The following is a 20,830-nucleotide window of genomic DNA, read 5'->3' as shown; positions in this document are numbered from 1 at the left end:
CAAACAAAAGAACAATAATTTCAGACTCCTCCTTCAGTTTCCAAGAGAACCTTAGCTGCTCAGGGATAGCTTTGAATTTTAAAAGCATCTTTCTTCCAAATTATGTATTGATTGCGCACAAAATAGCAGTGCTCTAATATGCAATTTAAAACAAATGCATGATGGTGCTCATTTGTTTTTAATGCTGCTTTTTCCAGCAGAAAAACAAAAAGAGGATTCTATTCCCATAAACCAGTCTTGCAAAATCCTTACAAACATTTATTAGTCTAGACAGAAAATATTCTCACCCAGCCTCAGCTTGACGATGACAAAAAAAAACGCAAGCTAATATTGTCCTTGGCTGTCAAAAAAGAAAAAGAAGGAAAAAAAGAAAAAGCTTGCCCCAGGCTAGTGAACCAGTAACATTTTGCAGGATGTGCTTACAACAACAGATACATCTTATTCCCATGGGGTTTCCAGGCCTGCCTATTTTCTGTGCTAAACTTGAACACTCTTATAAACATTCTCTTTGAGTACCACACCCCAGTCGTATCCTGGGCTCTTGTGATTTGGTTGATTTAATAGTGATACATGTTCGTCTTACCTCTCTTTGTATTTCCCTGTCTCTCCCAGATATCATTTAACTAATGCATTAATTCAAAACCAGTCCTAATAATGGAATAATGGAAACTGGTAGTTTGATCATAGCTTGGATCTGAACGTATATCTGAACCCTGATATAAATGATTTCTCCTAATCTTGAGTTGAATTTATGCTTTCAATAACTGTTGTAAATGGCAGGTGATTCTCATTGTTTGATATTGTGGTAGTATGCCAAGTTTTTTTTTTTGTAAAGGGATAAATTATATCAGGGATTGTTTCTTTATCTCAACATACACTCAGATTATTAATTTTTACTTATGTCATTTTCCTAGAAAACAGTGAATTATGCATATCTTGTTTTTCGGTTAGTTCCTGTTTTCCCAATTTGTCTAACTACATTTGATTGGAAATTAAAATCTAACTTAAAATGCACCTAAATGGCATAACATGTCTGTATTATTAAACTACTGTAAATATGTAGCATATCTAAGAGTACATTTATTAAAACATTACTTTGTGAGACAAATTATGATACTTTTTTAATACTTCCTAGAGTAAATTTATTGTTTCTATGATGATGTATCCATGTCTGTTAAGATTTTAGCCCTGGCAGAGTTTATTCTTAAGCCTGAATTGGAGATCATACACAGAAAAAAAGCCGTCCTGCTTTTTAAAGTTTGAGGCAAGAATTTCTGTCATTCAGGAAGTAATTTCTACCTTCACTGAATGAAGATGTCTGCAAAGAATTTCTGTGTATAAGGTTAGTTGTTAACTACCAATAATTCAGTGTTTTCACTGAGAATTTCCAACTTAGTTAAGTAAAAAACTAATGACGTGAACTAAAACTATCTGTTATAATACTGGGGGGTTTTAAGTCCATTTATTCCATTAATAAAAACTTAGCTGTTTACAATTAGAACAGAATTTCTGGCAGTAATTGATGCTCTTAATGATTATGTCTGGTTTAATGTCAGTAAATAAGATAGGTGTTTCTCCTACGAGGGAATGCGTTCAGTGTGTTCTTGAAACATTAATGTAAATTATCAAATCTTTCTGTTTAAAACTTACAGCCTAAATAATAGGTGGTTTAAACATAATACAGATTCTTCTTTTCCTTCTCCCCCAACTGTCACGCTGTTTTGTGCTGTGTAATGATTTTTAGGCTTTTCTGTTAACATCTTACATGTGTTTTTATGAACACTTTCAGTATTCATTTAAAAATTTTACTGCTCATTCTCATTTAAATCAGTGAGAGTATGATTTTGACCCTAGGAGATTTATACAGCTTTAAGCTACCTCTATTTTTAAAAGCAGAACTAATTAATTTTTCTTACGGTGTTTAAATCTAATGCAAAAAACAAAAAAAGGAGCTCCACAGCTATTGAAGTACAGTGTTCTAGTTAACTCCATATTTTCCTCTTAAATCACGTTGTGCTAATTTTCCACCATTATCCTTGAGAGACAGAAAGTGAAAGAGGGCAGTCTGTTTTTGGTGATCTGCTCTCTTACTTCCCTGCCAGGCCTGAACATCGGAGGTTTGTGTTTCTCCTGCAGGAGCGACTCACATGACAAGCAGCTCCAGCAGAGCAGGGCAAAAGGTGCAGCCTCCAGCTTTCCTGACAGTGGCTCCCAAACTGGGGATTGTCCTCCTCTGCAGGGCTCTGGGCAGTGACGAGAGGGGTCACGTGTCCAGCACAGAGTAAGTCACAGAGGTCAGGTTCACAGTCAAAGTTTAGGGCCTTAGCCTGGGAAACAGTGGAACAGGGAACCGGCCTGGTGAAAGACTTGTTGATTCTTTGCTGCTGCATTGAAGGCTTTTGTTCAGGTGAGCTGGGAGCAGCGTGGGACTGCTGGGCGCCAGGTCCAGCAGTGCCTGTGAAGTGGAGCCTGTGAAATGCTGTAACTGCAAACCTCCTGTTCCCTGTGCCATGGGCAGAGATGCTTGTTCTGATCTGCTGACTCTTCAGGACTCTTCATTACCCCCCAGTAACCTGAGTACACAGTCACCTCTCAGACTTCTGCAGTGGCTGTACTTAGGTTTATCTTTCCAATCCACACCGTTTACTTGAAAGCCTCTGTCTTTTACCTGATTTTGTGACTGGGCTGATAGGCAGTAAACAATGTTTATCCACTCTGTGGATGAATGATGGGGGCATGGGGTGGGGAGTGAGGGAATTGGTCTTGTCACACATAGAATAAGACATTATCTCCCACAGAAATCAGCGGGAGTATCTGAGGAGTACAGTACACTACTCAGCAGGGGCGTGGAGTCACGTCACTGTTGCAAATAAAAATGCTTTGCTTTTCACAAAGGTTAACTTGGTACACAGTGGTATTTTACTAGATAATTGAGACCTGCAGAGAGTGTTTATGCAGGCAGCTTGGACTGTCCTCTTTTTTCTTTGTTGTGGGCTTGAATATCTCAAAATCCTGAGGAGAAACATTAGAGTAGAAAGGACTTTTGAAGATGGTCTAGTTCAGCCTCCTGCTCAAAGCAAAGTTATCTGTGATGGTAGATAGGGTTGTTCAGGGTCTTACCAAGTTTTGAAAACTTGCAAGGATGGAAATACCTTAAAAATCCCAAGCAGATTTTTACAAACTCCCCAGACAACTAGTTACAATTCCTCACCAGTGCTGAAGTGCTGCTGCTCCACCATCGCTGTGCCCCTAAAGTCATCTGCAGCCGACATAGAATACGTTGATGTTGCAAGGACAGACAGGCCTGAGTGAGCTTGATAATCTCACCCTGGTCCTGAGGCAGTAATTTAGTGGTGCCCTGGGAATACTTGCACTTAGACCAAGTACTCTGAATACATAGAGGGGAAGTTACCCCTCTCAAAAATGTTGTATTTTGAGTTGTGAATATGCTGTTCCATGGCCAGCATTGTTTGGATCAGGTCAGAATAGAGCATCATGGAGAACTTACATAAGATCAGCTGTACTTGCAAGCATGAACATAAAATTCTTCTGCATTTTTCCACAATGGAGGAGTCTGCCAGTAGGGACTAGGTCAATTCTTTGTTCTGTCTGTTCTTATGTGATCCAGTTTACAATTGTAAAGCTGTTTTATGACGCTGGAAGCATTCTGGAGCACCTTAAAAAGGACCTTATAAAATAACAGATCTGAAGTCAAATTTTTTGCATCAGAAGTGGAGATACAAATCATGTGCCATTGAACATAAGGGACCTTTTATGCACTCCGCATGCCTTGGCCTTCTCACAAAGTGGAAGCAGACCTGCAAGGCTGGGGGAGGCTTTAAGGAGAACATGGGGTGGGAAACAAGCAGGTGGACCCAAGGCACACAGGAAAGGTTCTGAGCAAACACATTTGAGCAAAAGCTCATAGTAGACCAGGTGGTAGAGGAGACTGTAAAGAGCTGTTGAAACCTTGAAAATGTGCCTTATGGTCTTCATCTTGACATGGCATTAGATATGTCCATGCAGTGGAACTGATCTTTTTTGCTTTTCAATTGACACTCCAAGTCCCTGCCTCTTCCTCATTCATAAAACAGTTTCATAAAACCACTGTGCTTATAAATTTGTTTCAAGTATTTTGGGATCCTTTACAAGTTATTTAAATGATAGGTCTGTGTTCTAGTGTACGGAAGTCTGTGTGCATGTGTGGAGCATGTAGTAGTATGTATTAGTCACCTGGTCAGTTCACTCCAAGTCCCTGTTTTCAGTTTATTATGATAGCTGAAATGAGAATTTCTCACATTGTTTCTATCTTGAGGCTGCTTTTATTCTCTGTTCGTGGAGTTTTGGGGGAACATTAGCTGGTTCAAGAGTAAAATTTAACACAGTGAGGAGGGAATCAAGGAGAGGAAGAGAGGCAGTCTCCATAAAAGCCATACTGTCTTTCATTTTCTGAGCAACTCTATGCTGCTCAGGGATTTGACATAGGAACTTGAAATTTGGCAAGGATCTGGCCTTGAGGTCTGAGAAATGCATTCAACTGTTTAAACAAAAAGAAAAAAAAAAACCAAGGGAAAAAAAAAAAAAAAAAAAAACCCACAACTCACCAGAATTATGAGTCACAATGTATCACCACCTTTATGTATCCACAGTAGAATTTGCAGGATGTTTTATCACCTGCTCTTGATCTGCTTTTATGCCTGTGGTACACATCTGCGGACTGCTTTAAACAACCTATGTGTAATGGATTTCTTTCTCTATCTACCTAGGTTCTTGTATTGTCATGCATCAGGTTGTCCTTAACCTGCTGCTGCTCCTTGGGCTTCTGGAAATGCCAGTGGCCTAGCAGAAGGTAGAAAAGCACTGGGAGCTGAAAGCCCTGAGACCCAGCCCTACTTTTCAAGGGTAGAGTGCTACTAATACCCCTATTTGCTGTTGAGAAGTACCATTTTGAGTGGTGACAGCCAAATATTAATGAAAGCAGAAAGCAGACAATGTGAAATCTGGTTTGTGGTGTGACGAGGGCTCGTACGGTTTGTCAGAATCAGTGGAGGAGGGGGAGAGGAGAGCGAGACAATCTGTGCTGGGCTGTGTCCCCTCGGCATCACGGGGGCTCCTGCTCAGCCCCAGCCATGACTCAGGAATGAGCTGGGCTGGCTCATGAGGAGCCCGTCTGTGGGACTGCACCTGGGTGTCTGGAGAAGCTGAGAGGTGCCAGGGGACATCATCTCCAGGAAGTCGAAGGAAGGTCTTGTGCTTGCAGCACTGGACTAGGGCCTGGGAAAATTATTGTCTCTAGAAATGTTTCGTCTGGAAGAAAAAAAAAAAAACAACAACGCATAATGAAGCTAAAAGGATCACTTTGTGAAGTCATATGTGTGCCAGATTGTTTAATTTTAAAGAAGGAAATCCTATGATAATAAAACCTTTTGTTTTGATGTTTTAAGGAGAAACTTTTTTGATAAATAGTTTTTAAAATTAATAATTTCTTACTGTTCTACTTTTTTTTAAAGCCAACATGAAACATTTAGTGGGTTGAATTAAATGTTTGTTCAATGCAAAACACATTAAAAATTCTCTTTGTATCAGTAATTTATTTATTCTTCATTTCTGTTTTCTATTTAACAGCAAAGCAATCAAAACAAAATAGAGCTGTAACTATGCAAAGGAAAAAAAAAATCCCTGACTCTGGTGCCATTTTATTGAGTATGATAAGCATTTACACAAGTCTGATACTCACTTTCAAAAATAGTCATGAAGAGATGTCTGACATTAAAAGTACTGAGTGCTCACAGTTTAAATTGGACACTTCAGAGTCAATAAAATAAAGGTCTGCCAATGTGAGTGTAAATGCCACGGTGTCTGTATCACACAGAAAATACCTGTCTGTGTGACTGAGGAGCAGAGACATGCACCATTCATGCTAAAGGCACCTCTTGGTTAGTGCACCCCTGGTTTACGTATTCGAGGTGTTTGTTCATTAGCTTTATATGATCAGGTACAAAACCTGGTTATGGCTTTCTATATCAAAAGCAGGGGCATAAGTTACTGTGGTCTCCACAGAGGCACCTGGGGTATATTGTGCAATAGAGAAAGATAATGTAGGTCATTTAACGGTCACTTCTGGCATGAAATTCTGACACTTACTCTGCTGGAACTGTTTGTTACCCATTAAAACCAGCACTGAGTGGAAGTAACTGAGAAAGTCCAGTCACATGTCCTGTGGCAGGCTCCCTTCAGCCTCTGCTGGGCTTTGTGTCAGCTTTCCAGTGCTCCATTCACGGCTCTGCGTGGGCACTACAGTGGCTTTTGATACTTGCCTCCCTCAGTACCTAATGCAGCAAGGACCCTAAATGGGCCATATCTTTGTAATACATGAGAACTTCTGCTGAAATCAGTTTGACAAGTTTCACTCTTATGTTGGATTAGTACCAGGCCTTATTTTAAAAGAGGAATCAAATGTGAATATTGCAGAATTATTGGAGATACAGTTTTATTTTGGAATCAAAAGCAGTAAGGCTCTCTGAACTTTGCAGATAATGAACAAATAAAGAAAATGGTCCTTCACCCTTCTCACTGAGAGGTAGCACAGATCAGACTGCATTAGCTTACACTGAGCTCTGCAGAATAGTTTCTGACATAGATAGATCTACTCTGAATAAATGGTAGTAGAAGGAGGCTAAACAAAGGATTGACCACTTCATATTGTCATGGGTTATAAGAAGGCAGCATTTTCTGTGTGAAGTCATAGGCAATTTGTAATATAGGTGGATTTAAAAGTTAGAAGCAGGTTCTGTTTCTTCATCTTCTCCTAAGCCATTCTCTGCGTATTCTTAAAATCACATTACATAGGGTTGGATTTTTTTGGCATTCTTTTCCTGCACCCTGGATGGAGTTGTCATACAGCAAGCAGGGAGCAATGCCTTTTCACAAAGCATACACTGTGAACACACAGTGAACATTTTCTGTAAACTGATTTATTTTTCTTGCTGCATCAGGTACCCCTGTTTGGAGGAGGGAAGGAGAAAGTAAGTAAAAAAATTTTCTGGAAGCAGGTTCTTTCATGTGTGCCTTCTGTGGTCAACTTTATGTCTTCTCCATCCCAAACTGTAATCAAATGGGCAGAAGGTTTCTGCTTCCATTTAGAAAATATTTATATCAGCCTTCATCCAAATCTGTTATAAAGACAACTTTAAATGTTGAATTCCAGTTTGGAATTAATATGTCTTAATATAATTATTAATTAATTGGGATTGCTAACTGTTTATGTTTTGAAGAACAGTGTCCTGAGAAATTGCCTGTTGAAAGATAAAATATCAGATTCTGGACTTTCAAAAAGTATGCCTGCACTTGCTGGTTTATGTTCCTAAAAAAAATCTGTTTCGTGGGCTGATTTGCTAGGAATGTCAATTCTGTGAAAATTTGAGGTGAAATTACAGAAGGGGATTGCAGTGCAAATAATTGAAAGATTTTTTTTCAGATTCCTTTATTAAAAAATGCTGCTTTTGACATAAAATAAACACCTGGATTATTGAATTACAAACCAAATTGCACAATACGATGTCAATATTCACAAGGAGGGATAAAAAGAGAAAATCTTCCACAATATTTTGTCACATATTTGACCTTAAGGTATGTAAGGGACAAACAAAAGCATTATCTAACCATTAGTGATGCCTTTCATGAATTCATGGAATATGAGGGAGATCTCATTGGCCTTGAGACAGGCAAGCACAAGACTGGGCAAAAGACTTTTGCCCAGTCTTAACCAAGGGAAATGTTGCAGACCTTACTGAAGTCGTGCTAGGGGGCAAGGTCCCACACAGTCCTGTAAGCAGAACAGGAGACGTATTTTAGAGGAAATGAAGATTCCAAGGATGATGCATAATTGAGGATAAACTACACAAGTGTGAGTTTTCATAATCCCCTGCTACACTGAGAGAATACATCAACATGTAGCAGCGTGCTACAGGTGGAATAGTGACATTAGCTCCAAGGAGGAGGGAATAGAGGTTTCTGTAAAGTCTGTAGAGGAAAGAAGGTGGGGAAGGGTTACGGGCATCTCACTTTATTGAGATATTACTGAATGCTGTCATAGCTCTTCATAGCCATGAATTAAACAGGGTTTTGACATCACAACATCCTTAAAAAAAATCCAAAACATTTTACACAGTGTAGTTAGAAGAGCACAGATGCAGCTTTCTTTTTCTGAGACCTGTTTGCATCAAAGAAACATGTTACTGTCTTGGTAAACAGAAGGGGGACACGATAATCTGCCTATGCACCATAGCAAAACTGAAGCACAGCAGAGATGTGATACAGATTTAGCTAAAAGCCTGCAATTGCACGTGGACCTTTTGGCTTACAGGCACTGTGAACACTACTGGGAGGAGACTGAAGAACATTTATTGATTTGTTGAACAGGTTTCCCATTTTATTCCTTATCTCCAGCCTTGCCTTCAGCATGCTTCAGTACTACATGTCAGGTCAAATGTTTTCACTTGGGCTCCACAGTATCTCAGAATGGGACCCTTGGCAGGGGCCTAAACTCAATCAGACTGCCCTGTGTACAGATCCTATGTGCTGTACTAGGGATGAGGCATCATTTCTCAAAACACAACTTCAGTCAGCAAAACTAGCTGTTAAGCTGCTTTATAAAATAGGCATTTCTGGCATTTCTGAAATTATACTCAAAATCTCAGAAACATTAGGTAATACCACCCAGCTCTTCCCCCAGAGCATTGCTCAACTTTGTCTTGGCAGTTGTCTTCCCTTTTGTCAAGAGCCCTTCATCCCCACAGAGAAGCTGCACAGTTAATAATGTTCTACCTCTTGTCCCTTGGGACACTGAGACAAATGGATCTATTTAGCTTTGCTTCATAGTTCTCTTGCTGCAAAGAGAAATGAGATGGCCTACGATAGGTACTTTGTACATGCATGAAAATAAATATCTTTTGCACTTCTGTGCTCAGTTTTACAGACTGCCGCTATTAACTTGTGGAAGAAGGATATCTTTCTACTGCAGTACCTTTAAATAATTGTCATCCTGGAATGATGATTACCCAAGATTCATTGAGCATTTTCAGTGTCCTTAATGCCATGTAGCCATATCCTTGGCATAAAAAGCAGATCATGTGAGGCTCTGCACTTTGGATGTAGTCACAGATGCAGTGCAGAGGGTGACTGTTAAAAACAATTTTAAGAGGATATTTATGAAGCAGTAAGGTGACACACAGCTTCAAGAACAGGGCTTATGGGCAGCACTGCATGGCAACTATGGATGAACACTTTTGTCTTTTGCCTAAAGAAAAAATATGAAGCTAAGGCTTCTGCTGGGATATCTGTCTTCAGTGTTTTTTTCTCTGTTACAGTCTACACAATCAGTCATGTCTCTGTTAATGCATAGAGGCATGAAAACAGATTTTAGTTAATTGCCACATGCTAGCAATCAATTTTTATTGGTTTGGCATTGGTCTTCAATTGGAGAATGACATTTGGGAAGCTAGGAAGAAAAGATAATTGTCTTTTGTCTGTCAGAATGCCTTAAAAAGACATGGTTTTGCCTGCTTTCAGACAGGGAAGAAAGACCTTGCACATGATTGTGCTTGTTTGTATAATGCAGTAGAAAAATACTCTAAACCTGCCTTTTCTGGGACACTTCACAGCCTTGGACATGAAAGACAGGACAGAGCCAGTAGTGGAGATGTTGTACTGGGCTCAAGTTAGTGATAGGAAGGACTTGAGCTCACAGAACAGTTGAGAGAAATAGTTGCAGCTTAGGGAAAGCAGTCCAAGGGCAGGACTGACCTCAACACTGTCCGAAGAAAAAGGCTTCTGAAGCTAGGGAAACAGTCAGGAAGTTACCTGTTTCACACCATTCTGTTGTTTAGGTCTGTCACTGTATTAACATGAACTGAAACAAATTTCAACCTGTAATAAGTGGATTGGATTTTGCCTTTTTATCTTAGCTTCAACTATCTCTTCTTGGAATGGGTCTGCTGGCTTCAGGGTATGAGCAGTGGCACACCAAACCCCAAAGGACTGAATTAACTTAAACTTAATATGTAGCAAAATAGAAGTTATTATTCAAATTAAACTAATTCCACTGTCTCTTCTTTACTACAGGTGGTGGATGTGGACTTTAAAACAGTGTGTCTCAACATCTCATCCTCAACTATTTTTAATCTGATTGCACTACGAAAGAAAAGCTGCTAATGGGATAAATGTTGAGACTTTACAAGAACTGACTTGAAGTACCGAAAGCCATTATTATTACTATTATTATTATTATTACTATTATTACTGTTATTAATCAAGAAGAGCTTGAAGCTAAGTCTCTGTCTGACCAGTCGTTATCATTTTCACAGTAACAGTCATGGCAAGTAAACGAAAATCAACAACACCCTGCATGGTCTTAGCCAATGAGCAGGATCCAGATCTAGAAATGGTGTCAGACTTGGAGGAAGGACCACCTGTGCTCACGCCAGCAGATAACCCTGCAGCAGAGAGTGTAACAAGTGATGAGGATGTTCATGAGTATGTGGATTCAGACAATAAGAAAAACACAAATAAAGTAGAAGGTGGTTATGAGTGTAAATACTGTACTTTTCAGACTCCAGATCTCAATATGTTTACTTTTCATGTGGATTCAGAACACCCCAACGTAGTACTAAATTCATCCTATGTTTGTTTAGAATGTAATTTCCTTACCAAAAGATATGATGCCCTCTCAGAACATAATTTGAAGCACCACCCTGGAGAGGAGAATTTTAAATTGACTATGGTGAAACGTAATAACCAGACAATCTTTGAACAGACAGTAAATGATCTCACTTTTGATGGGAGTTTTGTTAGAGAAGAAAATGCTGGGCAGGCTGACTCTTCTGAGGTCCCCTCATCAGGGATCTCCATTAGCAAAACTCCTATCATGAAAATGATGAAAAACAAAACCGAGGCTAAACGTATTGCTGTTTTCCACAATGTAGTTGATGACATTCCTGGTGAAGAGAAGGGAACTGAAAATGAGCCAAACTCTGAAGAAGTAGTAGAAAACCCCCCACCGGCAGTTTCTGAGACAAAATCAAGCCATTCAGTTGTTTGCAGTGCAGCAGATGTGGCTGGTGCAGTAGTGACCCCGGCACCAGTGCTTCAGCCTGGGGTGGCACAGGTTATAACAGCTGTTACAGCTCCACAGAACTCAAACCTGATTCCAAAAGTACTAATACCTGTAAATAGCATTCCAGCCTATAACACTGCTTTGGATAACAATCCTCTTTTGCTTAACACCTACAACAAATTCCCATATCCAACCATGTCGGAAATCACTGTTCTTTCCTCCCAAGCTAAGTACACAGAAGAACAGATTAAAATATGGTTTTCTGCCCAGCGTCTGAAACATGGAGTGAGTTGGACGCCAGAGGAGGTGGAGGAGGCAAGGAGGAAACAGTTTAATGGCACAGTGCATACTGTGCCACAGACAATTACCGTTATTCCAGCACACATTTCGGCCGCCAGCAATGGTTTACCTTCAATTTTACAGACATGCCAAATAGTTGGTCAGCCAGGACTTGTTCTCACTCAAGTTGCAGGTACAAATACGTTACCAGTAACAGCCCCAATAGCTTTGACTGTAGCAGGAGTCCCAAACCAAACACAGTTACAGAAGAATCAGATTCACAGTGCACAGCCTATTGCAGAAACTAAACAAGTAGCTGCCATTCCAGCCCCTCAGCCTATCAAAAATGAATCCACACTGATAAATCCTGACTCCTTTGGCATCCGAGCAAAAAAAACTAAGGAACAACTGGCAGAATTGAAAGTCAGTTACCTTAAAAACCAGTTTCCTCAAGACTCAGAAATTGTTAGACTTATGAAAATAACAGGTCTCACTAAAGGAGAGATCAAAAAGTGGTTCAGTGATACACGCTACAATCAGAGAAACTCAAAGAATAATCATGGGATTCATCTCAACAATGATTCATGTGCCACCATTGTTATTGATTCAAGTGATGAAATGAACGAATCTCCGACTGGAGTCACACCACAGAGCAAGTCATCTTGGGGTACTTTTCCTGATTTCACCCCTCAGAAATTCAAAGAGAAGACTTCCGAACAGCTGCAAGTCCTCCAAGCAAGTTTTCTTAATAACCCTGTCCTTACTGAGGAGGAGATGAATAGGTTAAGAGCCCAAACAAAACTGACCAGGAGGGAGATTGATGCCTGGTTTACAGAAAAAAGGAAATCAAATGTCTTGAAGGAAGAGGGAGCTGACATGAATGAAAGCAATGCTGGCAGCTCAAAAGAGGAGTCTGGAGAAACATCTGTGGGAGATGGAACAGCAGGAACAAAATCAGGGTGTTCCACTTCATGCAAAATAGGCAAAAAGTCACCAGAGCAGTTGCACATGCTCAAAAGTTCCTTTGTCCGTACTCAGTGGCCATCTCCACAAGAATACAACAAGCTGGCAGAAGAAACTGGGCTTCCAAGATCAGAAATTGTGAGCTGGTTTGGAGATACTCGCTATGCCTGGAAAAATGGTGGATTGAAATGGTATTACTATTACCAGAGTGCCAATGCAAACAGTCTGAATGGCCAAGGCTTTGCAAGGAGGAGAGGGAGAGGAAGACCAAAAGGGAGGGGGAGAGGGAGGCCTCGGGGGAGGCCTCGGGGAAGCAAGAGGTTAAATTGCTGGGACAGAGGTGTGTCTGTCATAAAATTTAAAACTGGAACAGCAATCCTGAAGGACTATTATATGAAGCACAAATTCCTTAATGAGCAAGATCTTGATGAACTGGTAGCCAAATCTCACATGGGATATGAGCAGGTCAGAGAATGGTTTGCAGAAAGGCAAAGAAGATTAGAACTTGGAATAGAGCTGTTTGATGAGAATGAGGAGGAAGATGAAATGCTGGATGATCAGGAGGATGAGGAAGAAACAGATGATAGTGATACTTGGGAACCCCCCAGACATGTTAAACGTAAACTTTCAAAAACAGACTGATGTACAATTTGGGGGTCAAAAACCTATGAATAAGGTTTGATGTTATGGTGAAGAGCCAAATGATTTTTCATGGCCTTCAGTTTAGCAAGCAGCTGCTTAGCATCTTCCTTCCACCTAAGAGTATAAGGGCAAGATGCTGCCTGTGCGGGCAAGATGCTGCCTGTGCAGGCAAGAACTGTTTGCTTTGTTGCTACAGGAGATGAACATCCTCAGGCCCGGCCTGGGACAGGGGGTTACAAATCAGATCAAGTTCAGCTCCTCCTTTTCCACACTACCAATGGGAAGGTGTTCATGTTCATCATACATGTGACTGCTTCTCAATATTTAATTGCCTTATGTTGTTTAATTCCAAAAAAACACAGACACTTTTTTTTTGTTGTTGCTGTAAGAGAACATTGCCTGCTTGTGAAGGAGGAAAACACAAAAACATTAGATGTCTTTTTGCAAACATCACTTCATCTGAAAGGTTTCAAGGCCTGGATTAATTTCTTAAGGAAAGCATTGAAAACAGAAGGGGAAAAGTGTGACAAAAGGAACCAATGAACCTAGGGGTGAGGATTGATTGGTTTAAGAAAATAAGGTGGTATCTGCACCTTTTGCATATCTTCAGAGTGTTTTGGGTTTACAGAATTTGGACTGAAATGTTCCTTGTTGATAATTATGAACTAACTGAATGAGTCTGATGCTAGAAGATGCTTTTTGTTACAGTTAATCTATGTATCCCACATCAGTCTAATTTAAATGCCTGACAGACTTGATGCAGTTAATAGTAACTCTTCTACCTTGTGCATTCTTTCCTTTGTTGGAAATGGTAAAAGAAGTATCTGTATTTCTGGCAAAAGAGAATAATTTCTGGAAATCTGACACTGAGTTTTGAGGTTAACATAAGAGAAAAACTGCCTAAAAGTTGTTCAGAGTTGCTTAGAGGTTTGTAAGAATACACAGATACAGAGATGAAAAGCATCTGATGGTGCTGGTAAGAAAGGTTTTCAAGCAAGTCATGGCAATTACGTGGTGTTTAATTCACAAACAAAATGAACTTATATGGCTTTTAGATGCTTAGTAATTACAAACACGTTAATGTTGAGTTGTTCTTCAGTGATAGCCCAGTCAAGTGATTTGTGTGCAGGTTTAACTGTAAAAAATTCTAATTGTTGAACTCACCACTGTGCTGATTGCTCTTAGGACTGCTGGGTGAATACAGTTATTTCTGGAGGTGGTTTGATCTACCTGAACTGAACTCCAGAAGTAGTTTAATCTGATATAAAACGTTCCCATCTTAAATAAGTGTATGTAAAATAGAAAAAAAAAAAAAAAAAAGAAGCTATTTTGTCACAATACTGTGAAGTCATAGCACAGTTTAAACTAGCAACTTAAAACAATGGGCCAAATTCCCACAAATTAGTTTAGGCAGATGTTTGGCATCCTGGAGAACTGGTACTCTGAGGAAGAGTAGTTTGTATGCTTGCTACTGCCAACCTTCATTTTTAGGGATAAGTTACTTTATATTTAGATGTCAAAAGATGGTGATGAATTGGTGCTGCTGTCACCAGCATTGTCTACTTTTACATTGGCACTAATGGAATGGATACTAGCAATCTCCTTGTGCTCATCTGTCAGCATCTTCTCTGTAGGCTTCTGCATCTGATGACTAATGAGGACAGATTAGTGCAGAGAAAATGGGACTTAATGTCTCCCCATCTCCAAGAACCTGTTCTAGAATTTTAGAATTAGTCTTTCTTCTGGACCTTGATCACTGCCAAAAAAACCCAAGAAAGCCCTTTCAGTCATCATTTTCTGAAGTGAAGGAGTCCATGTTAGATCTGATTTTCATATCTGATTGTGGGTGAAGCCCAGGCTAAAGTAAGAAAGAGAATAGTGTCTGACAAATACTGTTAACCTCCCAGACCTTCCTCTCTGGACTGTTGTAGCTGCCCTTCTGCTCACAGATTGAATTAGCTCCCTGATCTGCAGGAAGATGTTTCATATGAAAGCCGTTTACTGGGTGACCTCTTCTGACTGTTTTAAGATTATTGTAGAGAAAAAGGCAATAGCTTCTGGTATATGTCATGAATTTGATGATGAAACTATCCCCTGGCTTCCAAGGCTCAAGTTGGTGAGACACAAAGCAGCTAGCATTGCTAGAGAGGAATAGCCAAGAATCCCTCAATTTAACTTTGGAGTGGGAGCTGAAGGAAACCCGTATTGTCAGCATATTTCATGGGAGTGTTTATGACTCTGCATGTGAAGTGGTACAACGAGATCAAGATCTGGCCTTTTCAGCATGGAGTTGGGAGGGATTCTCATTTGTCTGGTCATAGTGTGGATGAAAGTAATAGTGTGCTGTTGTAGATGCAATCAGATAAAAAACTCAAGCTAGCTTCAAGCTCTGTTGGGAATACAGGGTCAAAAGTCTGTGCTTGCTGAGTAGGAAAGAACAAAGCTAGAAGGAAAACATGCTATTTTTAAGTTTCCAAAAATATTAAGCCAAATCCTTGGGAATATGCCTCTAGCAAGCAAAATCTGGAGTTGCCTTAATCCTTGAAGTTGACCCAGAATTAATTTTCTTCGGAAAAAATCCCAAAACAACCAAGCAGCCTGTCCAAATAAATATCTCCATTTTTGTTAGCAGAGACTTATTTAGGTTAGCTAGGAACCCTGTCTTTAAAAATGAGGAAAAATACAAAGATCCGAGTTAATTACATGATTAAACTGGGATATTTTCCACTTTGGCAGTTTTCTATTAAGTAACACTCAGCTGCAGTGGTAGGCCTTAGCACATCTGGTCTGAAAAACACAGGAAGAGGAAATACATTGTTTATCAGACAAAAACTAAATATAGTTAGATTGGAGGTCTTCTTTCAGTAGAATGGTGGCTGATGCATACTGGGCCAGATTTTCGGTTGTTGTAAATACTAGAGTTGCCTGTATTCCACTGGTTATTCCAGTATTTACAGCCCAATGGGAAAATTAACTCTGCAGAACATAAAATTTAAACTAAACCGTGTACTGTGGATCAGCTAATGAGAGATGCAGAGTCTACACATAGCATGTTGGGCTACATGCACATTTTAAGCCTTTCAGTTGTGCCAAGGATGAGGAAAATCTGGGTGGGTTCAGCCTGAAGACAGATGTTACATGAATTCATTATTGCCCATAGTCTGACTGTTACTCCTGTTTGAACAGTCCATTAATTACCAGTCTGTTTCATGTTTAAAGCATGTGTGTATTTGCACTGTGTACTGGGAAAGAGGCACACTCCTTCCAAAGGCCTCCCACATCAGGACTGGCATGGGAAGCATTGGAAAGTGCTGTGGTCAGTTGTATCTCTGATTTGTGGCCATGGCTGGTGGGAACTCAAAGCTACTTGTAACAGTGGTTTAGCCCAGATTCATCTCAGCTACCCTTAGGCTGCTGTGGGCCCTGTACAGGCACTGAGTGAAACAGGAATGACCTGGTGGGTGGAAAGGATAAGGCACCTTCTCATTCCACCAGTCACATCCAGGAAACTCCCTGAACTTAAGCACATCAGCAAGTGTCTTAATTTTTCATGAACCCAAGCACTTCTGTGCTCATCAGCAGTGCACCCGGGCAAGCCTGGCTGCCTCTTACAGTTTATGCACACCTGCAAAGTGTTTTGGAAGCCATTTGGTCTGAGTTATACTGGCAGTGGGAAAGGAAGGGGAAAGAAAATACATCTGGCCCAGGAGTAAGTGTCCATGTGAGTTTCTTAATTTTCCTGCATGGTAAGGACTGTGTCTAGATGAAGCTGCAATATGTTTTCTGTACTTCTGTGGAGCTTTACCTCTTAGGTTTGAGCCAGGCTTCAGTGATTGTCACTGACATTGAGATGAAGAAACTCTGATCTTGCTTAGATGTTACCTCTGGGTGGCTGGTTTCTCAGTCTTCCTTGGGACCACTACATCAGAATTCAGTTGTGAGCATCAGTTCCTTTAGAGCTAAGCTAGTGCATTTCTCTTCATCTGCTGTTTCTGCCAGGGCTGCCTGCTCTCATGATGCCAGTTGTGCTGTCTCTGGGATTCAGCTAAAGAGAGAATACAGAGAACCCTGTGCCAGAATAGAGAGGGAAAAGAGCTAAAAGAAATAAAGCAGTGTTACAACCAGGGACAGCATCCACCATCACAGTATTGTCCTGCTTCATGGCATGTTTTGTCCTCACTTCCAAGTGCAGTGAAAGAGCACAGTTCCATCTTAAACAGTGCTGTCTTCCCAGTATCACCTCTCAATGACCCTGAAGTTAGTGCTGGAAAAGAGAAAGTCAGGCCTATATTCCCCTGGAGGTTTGAATGAACTAAGTGCTGGCCTGTAAGAAGAGAACAGAAGGGAAAACGAAAAAGCTTTGCCTGCCCTGCAGAATTTACTTTTCTAGAAGTTGGTAAGCAAAACAAGTTTAACTCCTTCTGTTCTGACAGAAAGAGTAAATTTTTACAGTCACTCCTGTTTAGCACATAGAAATCTCTTCTTCATTTGAAAGCAAATCCTAGTACCTGATTATTAGAATTTAGTGTATTTTCTCTAATACACTACAGTAAATGAGGCCATTCCCTTTTTTAACCTTGTCTGGTACCATGTTGAAAAGTGCTTTTTCATTACATTAGAAACTATAATTCATAATGCAAAGTTACTGACTAACTTTGCTTATTGGGAAACTCATGCAATGTCCACACATGACATGAAATAACTTTCTAATGCATGATTTGCTCACCTTGAACAAAAGCAGATTTTCTTTTGCTCTCCAAGAAATGCTTGAGGCAGGCAAATGCACTCCCTTCCCCTCTGCAGAGCAAAGAAAGGATTTCTGGATCCCGTGCAAAGTGATTCATGGCTGTACATGGTCCCCGTAGGCCAGAAAGCCCAAAGATACAGACATTCTCCTCCTCTGTTTTCCTCTGAAATGAGAGCACAGCAGTAACTCTGACAGCTGATCTCCGGCTGCTGAGTAACCCAGCTGTGGTTTAAGGTGGGGAGCGTTTTCCCTTTTGCACTTAACGGAGTACTGTGTATTCAGGCTGGATGTCAGTGTTTGCTTCTGTAAATATGGTAGTATTGATTTGCGTCCTCCACCTGAGTCCAATACCTGTCTATAGTCATATCTCCCAAGGAGAGAAGATAATCTTTAAGCTTCTGTAGTGTTAAATATCCCTGCCCTAACCTGAAGGCACAAAAGTAGAGTGCAATGAAATATAGCTACTTTCTTTAATTTATTTTTTCTTTGAAAACAATTTTGCTTGCATTCAGTAGTAATAGAGAGATAGTATCAATGACCAGAGAACAGTAAAACTTTTAGAATTGTTTATAACACCTGGAATGATGGTGTAAATTAAAGATGGAAAGGGCTAGTAGAGGATTCAGTTCTCTACACTGAATAGTGCTGGGTTACGTATGTATTCTCCATCCAGTTTGTGGTATCCTAGGATAAGTAGATTTACCAAGAAGTATGACACAAACTTACCAGGTCAAGTTACTTGAGGTTTGCTGATGTATTAAAATTCTGTAGGAAAATATTTTGAAGTAAGAATTTCAACAGAAAGTGAAAAATCCCCTTCATGGCTACTAACACACAATAACTCGAATTTCTCCATTTTTTTCCCTCACTTCTAAAAAGGGATATTTTGAAGCACAGGTGGGTTATAGTCAGTATTTCCAAGTTTAATAGTTGGAGATCTTGGGGATTTTTCTCTCTCTGTGGTGAAGAGCATCTGCACCTTTTCAGTGACCAGTCATTGCAAAACCAACTCACGCAACATTATAAAATGTAGAGGGATAACTGAGCATCCTGTAGCACTTTTCATGAATTAAGGTGAGATTTGTCTGATGTATGTTGATGTCTGCACTGGGACGACACTGTAGGTAGTCAACACAGCAAGGAATGCAAACCTGCTCATCCTGCATGCCTGGAGTCGCCCAGAGGAACTGCACCCCAGCTCCACTGACTTATCCTGACTTGCAGGCAGCTGCTGACACTGCAGACATCTAGCATTGTAGAGAGGGATCTTCTGGCTGGATTGAAGCACTGATCTTTGTGATGTGGTTAGCAATGGTACTGACCTCTGCTTCCAACTTGATGCTTGTTGGGAAATGAGGCCTTTTTTCTTTTTTTTTTTTTTTTTTTTTTTTTTTTTTTTTTTTTTTTCATTTAGAACAGGTAGCACTACAGTGGTGGATAAAGTAACTGATCCTTGGTTATAACACTGTGGCATAAAAATGCTTTGGGTTTTCTCAAGTATTTTAGAGATAAGGTTACTCTGTGAACATTGGACTGTGCATAACCTAGAATGTGTTAGGACACATAATATTTGTGTCCCAGTTGATGAAAGTATTTCCTTTTACTTCTTCAATACTAGATACCTATCTTGAAACTGTCCCTAAAGAATCTGCTGGAATGACAGAAGAGTCAAGTCTTGATCTGTGCTATGAAATGATCAACCAGCTCTGCTGTGATTTCAGAATGTTCCCCCCATCTTCCAGTGTCAGCTTACAAAAGTATTTCCAACCCTGAATAGTTGGCTATCTGTATGTATGCTTACAGTCTGTACAGAAATGCACTAAAATGAGTTGCCCTACCTGGGAAGGCTTTATATTGTATAGAAAATGTGGCACTAGGTACTGCTCTTCATGTGCACAGGAGAGTTAACAGGTGTCAGTCTCGTTTACAGAAATGATGGCGCTTTGCAATTTTCTATAATATATTGCAATATATTTAAATGTCCTGTTTGACATGTGAAATGAAATTAGGTTAATGCATTGTTATGTATTTGAAGTATGAGAAAGATGATTCACTAACAACCAGCAAGGTTTTTAGAAAGGTGTCCAGTATGTAGCTGTCTGTGTGAACTGTCTGGTGTATGTGATATTAAAGGAAGCAACAATACTGTCGCTGTTTAGAATGAAGAGTTTCTTTTGAATGATGCAATAGCTTACAATGTCTTTCCTTTGTAGCTGCCCAGTGTGGTGAAGGGGAAGCAATTCTTGAAAAATTTCAAGATAACTGGTTAACTGTGAATGGGCCTAATCTTTCGTGAAACCAAGAAAATTTTTGGACACACACGGGACTTGAATACTCAAAAGGATTGGAACTTAGTGTTGTGCCAAAGTTAAACTACTGCAGTTGGCAGTTCTGCACTGTAAATAGAAGACTGATTAAAAGACAGCTTGTAAAAAAAAATTCAAATTTTAATACAGTACGTTTTTATTCTGATACATGATGGAAACATTCTGGTTTAGACCTTTTTTGAAGAGGCTTCAGTGACCACTAGATTTTGTCCTCTTATATTTTGTTTGGCCTAATACTATATGTTTTAGTAAGATGGGCTTTATTGCCTGTGTTCTTTGATATGTGATTAAGCTTATAGCTTTGAGTGACCAAACATTTTACAGAGTAAAAGTTCTTAGAAACAGTATAATGTAACTGATATTTCTGTGTCTTATTTATCAGGCTCTGCACAAACTTGGAAAGTTGTGCTGGACTTGTACAACTCATATATGGAAATGCAGCATACTTCTGGATATTGCAAACCTAAGCCTTTGCGGCTGTATGGATCTTGTCTTTGGATTTATTTTTGTTATTTTTTTGAGGCAAAGAAACGAATGGATGCTGCTGTAAAATATTTGTATTATTGCCATTATTTCTTTCTGTAGCAATTATTGCTTTTGCTTCAACAGATAAAGAAAATAAATCAGAGATAGAAAAATCCTAAAGACGCTGGTAGAAGAAAGAATCATGTGAGAACTTCTGAAAATAAACTTTATACCAAAAATTTGAAAACAGAAATAATGGATTAAATGTCTCCTTGCTGAGTGTGTGTGGTTTTA

At 39.8% G+C, this 20,830-nt stretch overlaps 1 protein-coding gene across 5 annotated transcripts in view; it reads left to right on the top strand.

Moving 5' to 3' along the window:
• ZHX1 (zinc fingers and homeoboxes 1) overlaps positions 1 to 20,830 on the top strand; it is an 89,774-nt gene that overhangs the window by 5,706 nt on the left and 63,238 nt on the right. The window contains exons 2-3 of one of the 5 annotated variants that reach the window (XR_010745349.1): positions 10,365 to 13,548; positions 19,958 to 20,792. Coding sequence is in view for 2 of the 5 variants with exons in the window: in XM_066335592.1 (XP_066191689.1) it covers positions 10,365 to 12,997 (2,633 nt within the window). In the remaining 3 variants the exon portion in view is untranslated. Of the gene's footprint in view, positions 1 to 10,124; positions 10,251 to 10,364; positions 20,793 to 20,830 lie in introns of those variants that run through there. The other 4 variants (XM_066335612.1, XR_010745351.1, XR_010745350.1 and 1 more) reach the window with 4 other exon arrangements.

The sequence above is a fragment of the Sylvia atricapilla genome, chromosome 1, assembly GCF_009819655.1.
Source record: "Sylvia atricapilla isolate bSylAtr1 chromosome 1, bSylAtr1.pri, whole genome shotgun sequence".
Lineage (NCBI taxonomy): Eukaryota > Metazoa > Chordata > Aves > Passeriformes > Sylviidae > Sylvia > Sylvia atricapilla.
This window is presented reverse-complemented; position numbering and strand designations above follow the sequence as displayed.